This window comes from Oncorhynchus tshawytscha, linkage group LG08 (assembly GCF_018296145.1).
Source record: "Oncorhynchus tshawytscha isolate Ot180627B linkage group LG08, Otsh_v2.0, whole genome shotgun sequence".
Classification (NCBI taxonomy): domain Eukaryota; kingdom Metazoa; phylum Chordata; class Actinopteri; order Salmoniformes; family Salmonidae; genus Oncorhynchus; species Oncorhynchus tshawytscha.
In genome coordinates this window covers 68,236,392-68,253,550 of record NC_056436.1, presented here as the reverse complement: position 1 = coordinate 68,253,550, position 17,159 = coordinate 68,236,392, and the positions used below count along the sequence as shown (strand labels likewise).

The following is a 17,159-nucleotide window of genomic DNA, read 5'->3' as shown; positions in this document are numbered from 1 at the left end:
AGAGGAAGAGGAAAGGAAAGGAGAAGAGGGGGAGAGAGAGCAAGAGGGAAGGGGGAAGAGGAGAAGAGGAGAGGGGGAGAGAGAGGAAGAGGAAAGGAAAGGAGAAGAGGAGAGGGGGAGAGAGAGGAAGCGGAAAGGTGATGAGGAGAAAAGGAGAGAGGGAGAGAGAGGAAGAGGAAAGGAGAGGAGGAGAAGAGGAGAGAGGGAGAGAGAGGAAGCGGAAAGGTGATGAGGAGAAAGGAGAGAGGGAGAGAGCAAGAGGGAAGGGGAAGAGGAGAAGAGGAGAGAGGAAAAGGAAAAGGAAAGGAGAAAAGGAGAGAGGGAGGAAGAGGAAAGGAAAGGAGAAGAGGGGGAGAGAGAGGAAGAGGAAAGGAAAGGAGAAGAGGGGGAGAGAGAGGAAGAGGAAAGGAAAGGAGAAGAGGAGAAGAGGAGAGAGGAAAAGGAAAAGGAAAGGAGAAGAGGGGGAGAGAGAGGAAGAGGAAAGGAAAGGAGAAGAGGGGGAGAGAGAGCAAGAGGGAAGGGGGAAGAGGAGAAGAGGAGAGAGGAAAAGGAAAAGGAGAGGAGAAGAGGGGGAGAGAGAGCAAGAGGAAAGGAGAGGAGGAGAAGAGGAGAGAGGAAAAGGAAAAGGAGAGGAGGAGAAGAGGAGAGAGGAAAAGGAAAAGGAAAGGAGAGGAGGAGAAGAGGAGAGAGGAAAAGGAAAAGGAGAGGAGGAGAAGAGGAGAGAGGAAAAGGAAAAGGAAAGGAGAGGAGGAGAAGAGGAGAGAGGAAAAGGAAAAGGAAAAGGAAAGGAGAAGAGGGGGAGAGAGAGCAAGAGGAAAGGAGAGGAGGAGAAGAGGAGAGAGGAAAAGGAAAAGGAGAGGAGGAGAAGAGGAGAGAGGAAAAGGAAAAGGAAAGGAGAGGAGGAGAAGAGGAGAGAGAAAAGGAAAAGGAGAGGAGGAGAAGAGGAGAGAGGAAAAGGAAAAGGAAAGGAGAGGAGGAGAAGAGGAGAGAGGAAAAGGAAAGGAGAGGAGGAGAAGAGGAGAGAGGAAAAGGAAAAGGAAAGGAGAGGAGGAGAAGAGGAGAGAGGAAAAGGAAAAGGAAAGGAGAAGAGGGGGAGAGGGAGGAAGAGGAAAGGAAAGGAGAAGAGGAGAGAGAGAGGAAGAGGAAAAGAAAAGGAGAAGGGGGAGAGGGAGGAAGAGGAAAGGAAAGGAGAAGAGGAGAAGAGGAAAAGGAAAGGAGAAGAGGGGGAGAGGGAGGAAGAGGAAAGGAAAGGAGAAGAGGAGAGAGAGAGGAAGAGGAAAAGAAAAGGAGAAGAGGGGGAGAGGGAGGAAGAGGAAAGGAAAGGAGAAGAGGAGAAGAGGAGAGAGGAAAAGGAAAAGGAAAGGAGAAGAGGGGGAGAGGGAGGAAGAGGAAAGGAAAGGAGAAGAGGAGAGAGAGAGGAAGAGGAAAAGAAAAGGAGAAGAGGGGGAGAGGGAGGAAGAGGAAAGGAAAGGAGAAGAGGGAGAGAGGGAGGAAGAGGAAAGGAAAGGAGGAGAAGAGGAGAGAGGAAAAGGAAAAGGAAATGAGAAGAGGGGGAGAGGGAGGAAGAGGAAAGGAAATGAGAAGAGGGGGAGAGAGAGGAAGAGGAAAAGAAAAGGAGAAGAGGGGGAGAGGGAGGAAGAGGAAAGGAAAGGAGGAGAAGAGGAGAGAGGAAAAGGAAAAGGAAAGGAGAAGAGGGAGAGAGAGGAAGAGGAAAGGAGAGGAGGAGAAGAGGAGAGAGGAAAAGGAAAGGAGAAGAGGGGGAGAGGGAGGAAGAGGAAAGGAAAGGAGAAGAGGGGGAGAGAGAGGAAGAGGGAAGAAAGGAGAAGAGGAGAGGGGGAGAGAGAGGAAGCGGAAAGGTGATGAGGAGAAAAGGAGAGAGAGGAAGAGGAAAGGAGAGGAGGAGAAAAGGAGAGAGGAAAAGGAAAAGGAAAGGAGAAGAGGGGGAGAGGGAGGAAGAGGAAAGGAAATGAGAAGAGGGGGAGAGAGAGGAAGAGGAAAAGAAAAGGAGAAGAGGGGGAGAGGGAGGAAGAGGAAAGGAAATGAGAAGAGGGGGAGAGAGAGGAAGAGGAAAAGAAAAGGAGAAGAGGGGGAGAGGGAGGAAGAGGAAAGGAAAGGAGAAGAGGGAGAGAGGGAGGAAGAGGAAAGGAAAGGAGGAGAAGAGGAGAGAGGAAAAGGAAAAGGAAATGAGAAGAGAGGGAGAGAGAGGAAGAGGAAAAGAAAAGGAGAAGAGGGGGAGAGGGAGGAAGAGGAAAGGAAAGGAGAAGAGGGAGAGAGGGAGGAAGAGGAAAGGAAAGGAGGAGAAGAGGAGAGAGGAAAAGGAAAAGGAAATGAGAAGAGGGGGAGAGGGAGGAAGAGGAAAGGAAATGAGAAGAGGGGGAGAGAGAGGAAGAGGAAAAGAAAAGGAGAAGAGGGGGAGAGGGAGGAAGAGGAAAGGAAAGGAGAAGAGGGAGAGAGGGAGGAAGAGGAAAGGAAAGGAGGAGAAGAGGAGAGAGGAAAAGGAAAAGGAAAGGAGAAGAGGGAGAGAGAGGAAGAGGAAAGGAGAAGAGGGAGAGAGAGGAAGAGGAAAGGAGAGGAGGAGAAGAGGAGAGAGGAAAAGGAAAGGAGAAGAGGGGGAGAGGGAGGAAGAGGAAAGGAAAGGAGAAGAGGGGGAGAGAGAGGAAGAGGGAAGAAAGGAGAAGAGGAGAGGGGGAGAGAGAGGAAGCGGAAAGGTGATGAGGAGAAAAGGAGAGAGGGAGAGAGAGGAAGAGGAAAGGAGAGGAGAAGAGGGGGAGAGAGAGGAAGAGGAAAGGAGAGGAGGAGAAAAGGAGAGAGGAAAAGGAAAAGGAAAGGAGAAGAGGGGGAGAGGGAGGAAGAGGAAAGGAGAGGAGGAGAAAAGGAGAGAGGAAAAGGAAAAGGAAAGGAGAAGAGGGGGAGAGGGAGGAAGAGGGAAGGAAAGGAGAAGAGGAGAAGAGGAGAGAGGAAAAGGAAAAGGAAAGGAGAAGAGGGGGAGAGGGAGGAAGAGGAAAGGAAAGGAGAAGAGGAGAAGAGGAGAGAGGAAAAGGAAAAGGAAAGGAGAAGAGGGGGAGAGGGAGGAAGAGGAAAGGAAAGGAGAAGAGGGGGAGAGAGAGCAAGAGGGAAGGGGAAGAGGAGAAGAGGAGAGAGGAAAAGGAAAAGGAGAGGAGAAGAGGGGGAGAGGGAGGAAGAGGAAAGGAAAGGAGAAGAGGGGGAGAGAGAGGAAGAGGGAAGGGGGAAGAGGAGAAGAGGAGAGGGGAGAGAGAGGAAGAGGAAAGGAAAGGAGAAGAGGAGAGGGGGAGAGAGAGGAAGCGGAAAGGTGATGAGGAGAAAAGGAGAGAGGGAGAGAGAGGAAGAGGAAAGGAGAGGAGGAGAAAAGGAGAGAGGAAAAGGAAAAGGAAAGGAGAAGAGGGGGAGAGGGAGGAAGAGGAAAGGAGAGGAGGAGAAAAGGAGAGAGGAAAAGGAAAAGGAAAGGAGAAGAGGGGGAGAGGGAGGAAGAGGAAAGGAGAGGAGGAGAAAAGGAGAGAGGAAAAGGAAAAGGAAAGGAGAAGAGGGGGAGAGGGAGGAAGAGGGAAGGAAAGGAGAAGAGGAGAAGAGGAGAGAGGAAAAGGAAAAGGAAAGGAGAAGAGGGGGAGAGGGAGGAAGAGGAAAGGAAATGAGAAGAGGGGGAGAGAGAGGAAGAGGAAAGGAGAAGAGGAGAAGAGGAGAGAGGAAAAGGAAAAGGAAAGGAGAAGAGGGGGAGAGGGAGGAAGAGGAAAGGAAATGAGAAGAGGGGGAGAGAGAGGAAGAGGAAAGGAGAAGAGGAGAAGAGGAGAGAGGAAAAGGAAAAGGAAAGGAGAAGAGGGGGAGAGGGAGGAAGAGGAAAGGAAAGGAGAAGAGGGGGAGAGAGAGCAAGAGGGAAGGGGAAGAGGAGAAGAGGAGAGAGGAAAAGGAAAAGGAGAGGAGAAGAGGGGGAGAGGGAGGAAGAGGAAAGGAAAGGAGAAGAGGGGGAGAGAGAGGAAGAGGGAAGGGGGAAGAGGAGAAGAGGAGAGGGGAGAGAGAGGAAGAGGAAAGGGGGAAGAAGAGAAGAGGAGAGGAGAGGGGGAGAGAGAGGAAGAGGAAAGGAGAAGAGGGGGAGAGGGAGGAAGAGGAAAGGAGATTAGGAGAAAGAGAGAGAGAGGTACAAAGAAAGCAGAAGCAGGGCAACAGAGCAGAAGATGGGGGAGAGGAGAGCAAAAGAGGATGGAGATATCACAGCCAGTGTTGTTGCTCACCTTTGCACTGGAAGCGGTTGAGCGGTGTGGTGAGCAGCAGGCGGTCGGCCATGTCAGGTGGCCCAGAACAGCGGGCGATGCCAGGCTCCTTGAAGCCAGCCTTCACCCACTGAGACAGCCAGCGCAGGTCACAGTTACAATACAGGGGGTTGGCACCCAGAGCCCTGGAGGACAACAAAATACAGGAATTATACACCTAGTGGTCACATATCTCTCTCTCTCTCTCTCTCTCTCTCTCTCTCTCTCTCGCTCTCTCTCCCTCTCCTCCCCTCACTCTCTCCCTCTCTTTCTCTCTCTCTCCCCCTGTCACTCTCTCTCTCTCTCTCTCTCTCTCCCTGTCACTCTCTCTCTCCCCCTGTCACTCTCTCAAATTCAATTTTTCAAATTCAAGCTGCTTTATTGGCATGAAAAACATTGCGTCAATATTGCCAAAGCTACAATGTATACAATATACATTGTAAGAAAATGATAAAGAATAAAGAATAATAGCACCATCACTAAACTTCTATCATTACCATTACCACCCATACCACTACCATTGCTCCTTCACCCATGAGTATTTATTGTTTTTCCTCTGGATGTAATAAGTTAAAATGTGTAATAAATGTAGTAATGTGAATAATGAATCACTTGGTGAAGAATATTTCTCACAGTAAAGGAGAAAGTGTGTCTCTGTTTCCACCTCCCATGTCGTGCAGTGACCACATACACGCTCCTCTTTTGGTAGCCATGTCTTTTTATGTCTGCTGCTTTCTATTGCCAATTGGTGGTCACTCAGCCTGTACTTGGTAAGGATCTGTCTCTGCTTCGTATCTCTGACATAGTAGAGATAATCAGCCAATTCATATTCTCTGTTTAGGTCCAGATAGCAATTGCTCTAGAATGTTAAGGTTCTGTTGAAGACCTTCTATGGTTGGTGATGAAAGTACCAAGTCATTAGTATATAGCAGGTATTTCACCTCTGTGTCAAATAGTGTGAGTCCTGGGGCTGCAGAATGGTCCAACATGTCTGCTAATTCATTGATATAAATGTTGAAAAGATTTGGACTCAAACTGCAGCCTTGTCTCACACTTTGACGTTGTGAAAAGAATTCTGTTCACTTGTTTTCTGTGTCCATACATTTTATTAAGTCCTTACCTTACCACCAAGCCCACTTTGGAGAATAGCCCTTTGTGCCAAATAGAATCAAATGCTTTTTTAAAGTCAATAAATCAAGCAAAGATTTTGCCCTCTTTTTAGTGGTGGACGTGTTTATTAATTAGTGTAAGAAAACCCTTCTCAAGTTGCTGTTTACTCAAATTCCCCTGTAATTATTGGGGATTGATTTGTCTCCACTTTATTGAAATAGCTGAGATGAGCCCCTGGTTCCAGACATCAGGGAAGCAGCCAGAAGTTAAAACCACGTTGAACAATTTAAAAACAGCATTTTGCAACTCAGGTGTGCTGTTTTTCAGCATTTCATTTCTGATGTTATCTAGACCACAAGCCTTCTTTGGTTTTATAGATTTGAGCTTTTCATTTAATTATTGTTGGGTTATTGGGTAATTTAATGGATTTTGGTTGTTTTTAATGACTGATTCAAGGACGTTCAACTTTTCTTTCATTTCTAATTGGTTCTGTTGTAAGTCTTATTATGGGATGTTTCTATATAGATGATCAAAATAAGTTTTCCAAATTCCTTCATCTTGTCTGGCTCATTCCTGTGGCTTTGTCGTGCTTAAATTGTTCCACATGTCCCACAACTGATTTTGGTGAATTGCATTTTCAATGAAATGTTTTACTAAGGACAAGCCACTGACTGAGTGAAGCCAGAGTGTCTACGTATGCAGATGACTCAACCCTATACACGTCAGCTACTACAGCAACTGAAATTAATGCAACACTTAACAACGAGCTGCAGTAAGCTTCAGAGTGGGTGGCAAGGAATACATTAGCCCTAAATATTTCTAAAACTAAAAGCATTGTATTTGGGACAAATCATTCACTAAACCCTAAATGTCAACTAAATATTGTAATAAATAATGTGGAAATGTATCAAGTTGAGGTGACTAAACTGCTCCGGCGCCGACAGAGATGGCCGCCTCGCTTCCCGTTCCTAGGCAACTATGCAGTTTTTTGTTTTTTTTACGTGTTATTTCTTACATTGGTACCCCAGGTCATCTTAGGTTTCATTACATACAGTCGAGAAGAACTACTGAATATAAGATCAGCGTCAACTCACCATCAGTACGACCAAGAATATGTTTTTCGCGACGCGGATCCTGTGTTCTGCCTTACAACCAGGACAACGGAGTGGATTCCATGCAGCGACCCAAAAAAACGACTCAGAAAAAGAGGGAAGCGAAGCGGTCTTCTGGTCAGACTCCGGAGACGGGCACACCGTGCACCACTCCCTAGCATTCTTCTTGCCAATGTCCACTCTCTTGACAACAAGGTTGATGAAATCCGAGCAAGGGTAGCATTCCAGAGGGACATCAGAGACTGTAACGTTCTCTGCTTCACGGAAACATGGCTCACTGGAGAGACGCTATCCGAAGCGGTGCAGCCAGCGGGTTTCTCCACGCATCGCGCCGACAGAAACAAACATCTTTCTGGTAAGAAGAGGGGGGGGGCGTATGCCTTATGGCCAACGTGACATGGTGTGATGAAAGAAACATACAGGAACTCAAATCCTTCTGATCACCAGATTTAGAATTCCTCACAATCAAATGTAGACCGCATTATCTACCAAGAGAATTCTCTTCGATTATAATCACAGCCGTATATATCCCCCCCAAGCAGACACATCGATGGCTCTGAACAAACTTTATTTAACTCTCTGCAAACTGGAAACGATTTATCCGGAGGCTGCATTCATTGTAGCTGGGGATTTTAACAAGGCTAATCTGAAAACAAGACTCCCTAAATTTTATCAGCATATCGATTGCGCAACCAGGGGTGGAAAGACCCTGGATCATTGTTACTCTAACTTCCGCGACGCATATAAGGCCCTGCCCCGCCCCCTTTCGGAAAAGCTGAACACGACTCCATTTTGTTGATCCCTGCCTACAGACAGAAACTAAAACAAGAGGCTCCCACGCTGAGGTCTGTCCAACGCTGGTCCGACCAAGCTGACTCCACACTCCAAGACTGCTTCCATCACGTGGACTGGGAGATGTTTCGTATTGCGTCAGACAACAACATTGACGAATACGCTGATTCGGTGTGCGAGTTCATTAGAACGTGCGTTGAAGATGTCGTTCCCATAGCAACGATTAAAACATTCCCAAACCAGAAACCGTGGATTGATGGCAGCATTCGTATGAAACTGAAAGCGCGAACCACTGCTTTTAATCAGGGCAAGGTGTCTGGTGACATGACTGAATACAAACAGTGCAGCTATTCCCTCCGCAAGGCTATCAAACAAGTTAAGCGCCAGTACAGAGACAAAGTAGAATCTCAATTCAACGGCTCAGACACAAGAGGCATGTGGCAGGGTCTACAGTCAATCACGGACTACAGGAAGAAATCCAGCCCAGTCACGGACCAGGATGTCTTGCTCCCAGGCAGACTAAATAACTTTTTTGCCCGCTTTGAGGACAATACAGTGCCACTGACACGGCCTGCAACGAAAACATGCGGTCTCTCCTTCACTGCAGCCGAGGTGAGTAAGACATTTAAACGTGTTAACCCTCGCAAGGCTGCAGGCCCAGACGGCATCCCCAGCCGCGCCCTCAGAGCATGCGCAGACCAGCTGGCTGGTGTGTTTACGGACATATTCAATCAATCCCTATACCAGTCTGCTGTTCCCACATGCTTCAAGAGGGCCACCATTGTTCCTGTTCCCAAGAAAGCTAAGGTAACTGAGCTAAACGACTACCGCCCTGTAGCACTCACTTCCGTCATCATGAAGTGCTTTGAGAGACTAGTCAAGGACCATATCACCTCCACCCTACCTGACACCCTAGACCCACTCCAATTTGCTTACCGCCCAAATAGGTCCACAGACGATGCAATCTCAACCACACTGCACACTGCCCTAACCCATCTGGACAAGAGGAATACCTATGTGAGAATGCTGTTCATCGACTACAGCTCGGCATTCAACACCATAGTACCCTCCAAGCTCGTCATCAAGCTCGAGACCCTGGGTCTCGACCCTGCCCTGTGCAACTGGGTACTGGACTTCCTGACGGGCCGCCCCCAGGTGGTGAGGGTAGGCAACAACATCTCCTCCCCGCTGATCCTCAACACTGGGGCCCCACAAGGGTGCGTTCTGAGCCCTCTCCTGTACTCCCTGTTCACCCACGACTGCGTGGCCACGCACGCCTCCAACTCAATCATCAAGTTTGCGGACGACACAACAGTGGTAGGCTTGATTACCAACAACGACGAGACGGCCTACAGGGAGGAGGTGAGGGCCCTCGGAGTGTGGTGTCAGGAAAATAACCTCACACTCAACGTCAACAAAACTAAGGAGATGATTGTGGACTTCAGGAAACAGCAGAGGGAACACCCCCATCCACATCGATGGAACAGTAGTGGAGAGGGTAGCAAGTTTTAAGTTCCTCGGCATACACATCACAGACAAACTGAATTGGTCCACTCACACAGACAGCATCGTGAAGAAGGCGCAGCAGCGCCTCTTCAACCTCAGGAGGCTGAAGAAATTCGGCTTGTCACCAAAAGCACTCACAAACTTCTACAGATGCACAATCGAGAGCATCCTGGCGGGCTGTATCACCGCCTGGTATGGCAACTGCACCGCCCTCTACCGTAAGGCTCTCCAGAGGGTAGTGAGGTCTGCACAATGCATCACCGGGGGCAAGCTACCTGCCCTCCAGGACACCTACACCACCCGATGCTACAGGAAGGCCATAAAGATCATCAAGGACATCAACCACCCGAGCCACTACCTGTTCACCCCGCTGTCATCCAGAAGGCGAGGTCAGTACAGGTGCATCAAAGCTGGGACCGAGAGACTGAAAAACAGCTTCTATCTCAAGGCCATCAGACTGTTAAACAGCCACCACTAACATAGAGTGGCTGCTGCCAACACACTGTCAATGACACTGACTCAACTCCAGCCACTTTAATAATGGGAATTGATGGGAAATGATGTAAATATATCACTAGCCACTTTAAACAATGCTACCTTATATAATGTTACTTACCCTACACTATTCATCTCATATGCATACGTATATACTGTACTCTATATCATCGACTGCATCCTTATGTAATACATGTATCACTAGCCACTTTAACTATGCCACTTGGTTTACATACTCATCTCATATGTATATACTGTACTCGATATCATCTACTGTATCTTGCCTATGCTGCTCTGTACCATCACTCATTCATATATCCTTATGTACATATTCTTTATCCCCTTACACTGTGTATAAGACAGTAGTTTTTTGGAATTGTTAGTTAGATTACTTGTTCGTTATTACTGCATTGTCGGAACTAGAAGCACAAGCATTTCGCTACACTCGCATTAACATCTGCTAACCATGTGTATGTGACAAATAAAATTGGATTTGATTTGATTTAGATTGTATACTGTCATGGTCAAAACATATTGATGCAATAGTAGCTAAGATGGGGAGAAGTCTGTCTATAATAAAGTGATGCTCTGCCTTCTTAACAACACTATCAACAAGGCAGGTCCTACAGGCCCTAGTTTTGTCATACCTTGACTACTGTTCAGTTGTGTGGTCAGGTGCCACAAAAAATAACTTAGGAAAATTGCATGGCTCAGAACAGAGCAGGATGGCTGTCCCTTGGATGTACACAGAGAGCTAACATTGTATTTCAGTGTATGTTTATACTGTTTCAGAGTTTCAAAGATTTCATATCTTGCAGCTTTGGGTTGTTTTGTTGCTTATGTTTTTCATTTGACATTTGTCTTAGGTGTTTTCTAATTGTTTTACTTTCATTATCAAATCATTTTTCAGAAATATTTTGTTTTTTGTTTCTGATGTTGCATTTCTTTGGTTCTCTCCCTCTCCCCTCTCTCTCCCTCCCTCTCTCTCCCTCCCCCTCTCTCTCTATCTCTACCCTCCCACTCTCTCCCTCCCTCTCTCTCCCTCCCTCTCTCTCCCTCTATCTCTACCCTCTCACTCCCTCTCTCTCCCTCCCCCTTTCTCTATACCCTCCCACTCTCTCTCTCCCTCCCTCTCTCTCCCTCCCCTTTCTCTCTACCCTCCCACTCTCTCCCTCCCTCTCTCTCTCCCTCCCCCTCTCTCTCTCCCCATCTCACTCTCTCCCCATCTCACTCTCTCTCTCTCCCTCCCTCTCTCCCTCCCCCTCTCTCTCTATCTCTCCCCTCCCACTCTCTCCCCATCTCTCTCTCTCTCTCTCTCTCTCTCCCCCCCCTCTCTCTCCCTCTCTCTCCCTCCCCCCTCTCTCTATCTCTCCCCTCCCACTCTCCCCCATCTCTCTCTCTCACTCTCTCTCTCCCCATCTCTCTCTCCCTCTCTCTCCCACTCTATCTCTCCCCTCCCCCCCCTCTCTCTCTCTCTCTCTCTCTCTCTCTCTCTCTCTCTCTCCCTTCTCTCTCTCTCACTCTCTCTATCTATCCCCTCCCCCTCTCACTCTCTCCCCATCTCTCTCCCACTCTCTCCTTCTCGCTCCCCATCCCCTCTCTCATCTCTTTCCCCCTTTCTCTGGCCATCTCTCTCTCTCACACTCTCTCTCTCCCCTTCTTTCTCTCTCCCTCTCTCTCTCGCTCCCCCTCTCTCATCTCTCTCTTTCCGCCTCTCTCTCTGCCCCTCTCTCTCCCCTTCTCTCTCTCACTCCCTCTCTCTCTCTGCCCCCCTCGCTCTCTCACACACACTCTCTCACTCTCCCCTTCTCTCACTCTCTCACACACTCTCTCACAATTTCTCTCTCACCTTCTCTCTCTCTCTCCCTCTATCACTCTCTCTCTCTCGCTCTCTCTCTCACACATTCTCACTCACAATCTCTCTCTGCCTCTCTCTCTTTCCCTCTCCTCCGCTCCCCCTCTCTCTCTCTTCCACCCGCTCTCTCTATCCCCCTTCTCACTCCCCCCTCTCTCTCCGTCTCCCTCTCTCTGCCTCCCTCTCTATTTCTCTCTCTCACCCTCTCACTCTCTGTCTCAAAGATGTTCTGTGTGGCCTACTCTCCCAGCACAACACTGCTCTTTACTCGTGTTGAGTTTTCTGACACTTCACGTTTCACGAAGTCAAACAAGTAAAACAGATTCTACATTCTGCGGCAGTAGTGGGTCTGTGTGTGTGTGTGGGGGGTTGGTGTGTGAGTGAGAGAGATTGTGTGTGTGTGTGCCTTTATTATTACTATTGTGAAAGACCTCACAGTAATTTCACACTCACAGATGAGACAGAGATGTCAAGTGGTTGAAGGTTCCCTCTGGTATAGTTGAAAGGTCGTTTCCGTGGAGAGTCCTGAAATAGATTGTAAACAAGGAGAGCGTGAGGGATAGGGGGATTGTTGCCCCACACGCAGAGGGTCCCCAGGCAGCGTCCTAGTCTCCAGCCTTTAGCATGTGACTAACCCCAGTGGTGATCTGCCTCTCTGGGTTCACATTCCATTAGATGTCATTCAGAGAGGGAGACTGTATATAGACATAATATGACATTTGTAATGTTTTTATTCTTTTGGAACTTCTGAGTCTAATGTTTACTGTTCAGAGAGAGAGCGAGGGAGAGGGGAGAGAGAAAGAGAGAGACAGAGGCAGAGAGAGAGTGAAAGAATGTGTGTGTGTGAGAGAGAGAGAGAGAGAGAGAGAGAGATAAAGAGAGACAGCGAGACAGAGACAGAGAATAAGAGAGAGAGACACTGCTTGGCCCTGTGGTGTTTTCCTAGCCCAGACCCTGTGGCGTATCTGCAGTCTGTTGTGTTTCAACAGTCACCCCCTGGCCCAAGTTAATAAGGAGTATTTTATCTGAACAGAGAAAGAAGAGTAGAAGAAGAAAGAGCGTTTAGCTTCTGTTCTCTATGTTTTATTTATTTGGAGTTGTTTTGGAGTCAGGGGTGGAAGGGAAGATGGATCACAAGCAATCTGGGAGGTGGAGGGCCCATTTATCACACAGCACTCTGGATGGAGAGGGGGAGAGGGGGAGAGAGGAGATGGGGGAGAGGAGGGAGGAGAGAGGAAGAGAGGAAATAAGGAAAGAAGAGGAAGAGAGGAGAGGAAGAGAGGGTATCATAGGGAGAGGAAGAGAGGAGAGGAAGAGAGGGTATCATAGGGAGAGGAAGAGAGGAGAGGAAGAGAGGGTATTATAGGGAGAGGAAGAGAGGAGAGGAAGAGAGGGTATCATAGGGAGAGGAAGAGAGGGTATCATAGGGAGAGGAAGAGAGGAGAGGAAGAGAGGGTATTATAGGGAGAGGAAGAGAGGAGAGGAAGAGAGGGTATCATAGGGAGAGGAAGAGAGGAGAGGAAGAGGGTATTATAGGGAGAGGAAGAGAGGAGAGGAAGAGAGGGTATCATAGGGAGAGGAAGGAGCAACACTTACAAGAGACGCAGAGATTTAAGCCCATAGAATGCGTTTAGCGAGATGCACCGAATCTGGTTGTAACTCAGGATCCTGGGATTAAAATGAAAGCAGAGAGGAGACAGTTATAATGATGGGAACACAACACTGTGTGTGTGACTGTGTTATGACTATAAACGTGACTGAGGCCGCTGGTCACTGTGTCCAACCGGTCCAGTGCGGCCAGCAGGCAGGCCGTGGCTTGTTGTCATGGTAACTCACAGAGTGGCGAGCTGAGTCATGTTGCTGAAGGTCATGGAGGCCACAGTGTTGATGCTGTTGTTGCTCAGGTCGCTGTGTAATACCAAACACACAACAGGACACAATATCACTACTGGGACAAACACCTTCAAAGTCAACAGAGACAATAGTGAACTGTCTGGCATAATAATATATTTACAAAGGACCTAAAGCCACTTACCATTTTTTTTTTAAACAAGGAAGGACATGAACACAACTGGTCAGTTTTTATGTTTCAATAAAGAATATAAAATATCCTCTGCTTCAAATATGTAAATAAAATGGAGATGCTTTGGCATCGTTAACATCGTATCTCTGATAGACCTGGTACAGTACATACACAAGAGACAGCTGCTTCAGACTGGACAGTTCTTTGGGAACAGATGTCAGGTGGTTTCCTTCCAGGTATCTGAAATGAGGAGGAAGGTGAAGACATTAGATCTCTCTCTTCTCTCTTCTCTCTCTCTCTACCTCTCTCTCTCTACCTCTCTCTCTCTCTACCCCTCTCTACCCCTCTCTCTCTCTACCTCTCTCTCTCTCTACCTCTCTCTCTCTCTCACTACCTCTCTCTACCTCTCTCTACCTCTCTCTCTGTCTCTCTCTCTCTCTCTGTCTCTGCATGCTGGGAGTGTTGGTGCATGCTGGGAATTGTATGAGCGAGTACAAGTGGTCGCCTGTATTTTCTTTTTGTTTCCTTCTCTTTGTGGTTTCCTTGTTCTATGCATGATTAAGGGTTCTTCAGTGGTAGAATTAGGTATATTTTATTTCCTGTTGGAAATGCCCTGGTTTTGGTGGGGATGGCGACCCACATGGGGACGCCGTCCCTGTCACTTCAACACAGATTTAGGTGTGTTACTGAATCTACTGTCACTGTGGAGGAGTTTCTGGTCGCCGTAAGAGAGAAGGTAGGCAGCTTTTTTCTCCATCAACAAGGGTTACGATTTCGAATGTACCGCCTTTTATTCCCAATGGGCTATTGGAGCGGGAGGTATTGGAGCGCGAGGTATCGGAGCGCGAGGTATCGGAGCGCGAGGTATTGGAGCGGGAGGTATTGGAGCGCGAGGTATTGGAGCGCGAGGTATCGGAGCGGGAGGTATTGGAGCGCGAGGTATCGGAGCGCGAGGTATCGGAGCGCGAGGTATCGGAGCGCGAGGTATCGGAGCGCGAGGTATCGGAGCGCGAGGTATCGGAGCGCGAGGTATTGCGGTTTGGGAAGTTTGCAAGTTTAATTCAAATTGTCCCGCTGGGATGAACAAACACCCGTCTCTGAAACAGGTTATGTCGTTTCAAACACCCGGCTCTGAAACAGGTTATGTCGTTTCTAACACCCGGCTCTGAAACAGGTTATGTCGTTTCAAACACCCGGCTCTGAAACAGGTTATGTCGTTTCAAACACCCGGCTCTGAAACAGGTTATGTCGTTTCAAACACCCGGCTCTGAAACAGGTTATGTCGTTTCTAACACCCGGCTCTGAAACAGGTTATGTCGTTTCAAACACCCGGCTCTGAAACAGGTTATGTCGTTTCAAACACCCGGCTCTGAAACAGGTTATGTCGTTTCAAACACCCGGCTCTGAAACAGGTTATGTCGTTTCAAACACCCGGCTCTGAAACAGGTTATGTGGTTTCAAACACCCCTCTCTGAAACAGGTTATGTCGTTTCTAACACCCGGCTCTGAAACAGGTTATGTCGTTTCTAACACCTGGCTCTGAAACAGGTTATGTCGTTTCAAACACCCGGCTCTGAAACAGGTTATGTAGTTTCTAACACCCGGCTCTAAAACAGGTTATGTCGTTTCTAACACCCGGCTCTGAAACAGGTTATGTCGTTTCAAACACCCGGCTCTGAAACAGGTTATGTCGTTTCTAACACCCGGCTCTGAAACAGGTTATGTCGTTTCAAACACCCGGCTCTGAAACAGGTTATGTCGTTTCAAACACCCGGCTCTGAAACAGGTTATGTCGTTTCAAACACCCCTCTCTGAAACAGGTTATGTCGTTTCTAACACCCGGCTCTGAAACAGGTTATGTCGTTTCAAACACCCCTCTCTGAAACAGGTTATGTCGTTTCTAACACCCGGCTCTGAAACAGGTTATGTCGTTTCAAACACCCGGCTCTGAAACAGGTTATGTCGTTTCAAACACCCGGCTCTGAAACAGGTTATGTCGTTTCAAACACCCCTCTCTGAAACAGGTTATGTCGTTTCTAACACCCGGCTCTGAAACAGGTTATGTCGTTTCTAACACCTGGCTCTGAAACAGGTTATGTCGTTTCAAACACCCGGCTCTGAAACAGGTTATGTAGTTTCTAACACCCGGCTCTAAAACAGGTTATGTCGTTTCTAACACCCGGCTCTGAAACAGGTTATGTCGTTTCAAACACCCGGCTCTGAAACAGGTTATGTCGTTTCTAACACCCGGCTCTGAAACAGGTTATGTCGTTTCAAACACCCGGCTCTGAAACAGGTTATGTCGTTTCAAACACCCGGCTCTGAAACAGGTTATGTCGTTTCTAACACCCGGCTCTGAAACAGGTTATGTCGTTTCAAACACCCGGCTCTGAAACAGGTTATGTCGTTTCAAACACCCGGCTCTGAAACAGGTTATGTCGTTTCAAACACCCCTCTCTGAAACAGGTTATGTCGTTTCTAACACCCGGCTCTGAAACAGGTTATGTCGTTTCAAACACCCCTCTCTGAAACAGGTTATGTCGTTTCTAACACCCGGCTCTGAAACAGGTTATGTCGTTTCTAACACCCGGCTCTGAAACAGGTTATGTCGTTTCTAACACCTGGCTCTGAAACAGGATATGACGTTTCTGTGACAGGTGTTTATGTTTTGGACTCACCGGAGCAGACTTTGGAGTTTGTTTACAACAGACTGCATAAGACTCATGCTAGTATGGGTAGTCAAAAGTGTTTGGAGTATAGGAATGTTGGCCATAAGCGACATGTTTGCCCGAAAAGGGAGAAGGCAGGGGAGGGGCGCAGGTGTTCCTCGTAACGCCTGGGCCCACTGATGTAGGGAGAGGTGGGCCGACAGTGGTAGAGCAGCCACAAGCACCTGTTGCTGAGGAACACGTTGTGTGTGTTGAGGGTACTGAGTTGAGGGTACTGAGTTGAGGGTACTGAGTTGAGGGTACTGAGTTGAGGGTCCTGAGTTGAGGGTACTGAGTTGAGGGTACTGAGTTGCAGCTTGTACCGGAGGGGAACATAGTTTCTGATGTGCAGCAGAAACGTATTGTTGTAGGAGGTAAGGACAGATCTGGGGAACCATTTTCCCAGACTGGTGAGGAGACAATTATGAGTGATGGGGTACAGGAGGGGGTTCAGGTGGATCTAGTCACCCAGGTAGTAGAGGAGATGTCCATTATGAGTGATGGGGTACAGGAGGGGGTTCAGGTGGATCTAGTCACCCAGGTAGTAGAGGAGATGTCCGTTATGAGTGATGGGGTACAGGAGGGGGTTCAGGTGGATCTAGTCACCCAGGTAGTAGAGGAGATGTCCGTTATGAGTGATGGGGTTCAGGAGGGGGTTCAGGTGGATCTAGTCACCCAGGTAGTAGAGGAGATGTCCATTATGAGTGATGGGGTTCAGGAGGGGGTTCAGGTGGATCTAGTCACCCAGGTAGTAGGGGAGATCTTCTTTTATGTTGATAAGTTTGTGAGGTCAGCTGTGGTGTTACAGAAGATGGTGGGGTTAGACCAGTTGAGTGTGAAGAAGCGTTTCTGCTACTGCCGTCATGGCAGCAAAAGGTAGTGGGAAACGGGGTAAGGTTAAGATACAATTTAAACAATGATGATTATCATGCCTCATAGGGTGCTTTTCTCTCTTTGTCTGTTTTCTCTGTGGTTTCTTCTGTTTTTCCTTCCCTTTTCTATATGAAGGTACTAAGGGTAGGTTCTCTCAATATTAATAAAACAACAAATAATCTATTTAACCTTTATTTAACGAGGCAAGTCAGTTAAGAACAAATTGTTATTTACAATTATGGCCTACACCGGCTAAACCCGGACGACGCTGGGCCAATTGTGCTCCGCCCTATGGGACTCCCAATCACAGTCGGAGGATTTAGCCTGGAATCAAACCAGTAGGGTTGGAAGGTTAGACAGGTTGTATGTATCTGATCACTACTGTAGTAGGGTTGGAAGGTTAGACAGGTTATGTGTATCTAA

At 48.0% G+C, this 17,159-nt stretch overlaps 1 protein-coding gene across 2 annotated transcripts in view; it reads right to left on the bottom strand.

Annotated features, from left to right (window-relative positions):
• The window catches only part of LOC112238411 (slit homolog 3 protein), a 442,088-nt gene that overhangs the window by 67,480 nt on the left and 357,449 nt on the right, over positions 1 to 17,159 (bottom strand). For both annotated transcript variants that reach the window (XM_042325880.1, XM_042325879.1), the window contains 5 exons: positions 13,327 to 13,395; positions 12,969 to 13,040; positions 12,729 to 12,800; positions 11,586 to 11,657; positions 4,245 to 4,408 (listed from right to left, as the gene is read on the bottom strand). In XM_042325880.1, coding sequence (XP_042181814.1) covers positions 4,245 to 4,408; positions 11,586 to 11,657; positions 12,729 to 12,800; positions 12,969 to 13,040; positions 13,327 to 13,395 — 449 coding nt within the window. The remainder of the gene's footprint in view (positions 1 to 4,244; positions 4,409 to 11,585; positions 11,658 to 12,728; positions 12,801 to 12,968; positions 13,041 to 13,326; positions 13,396 to 17,159) is intronic.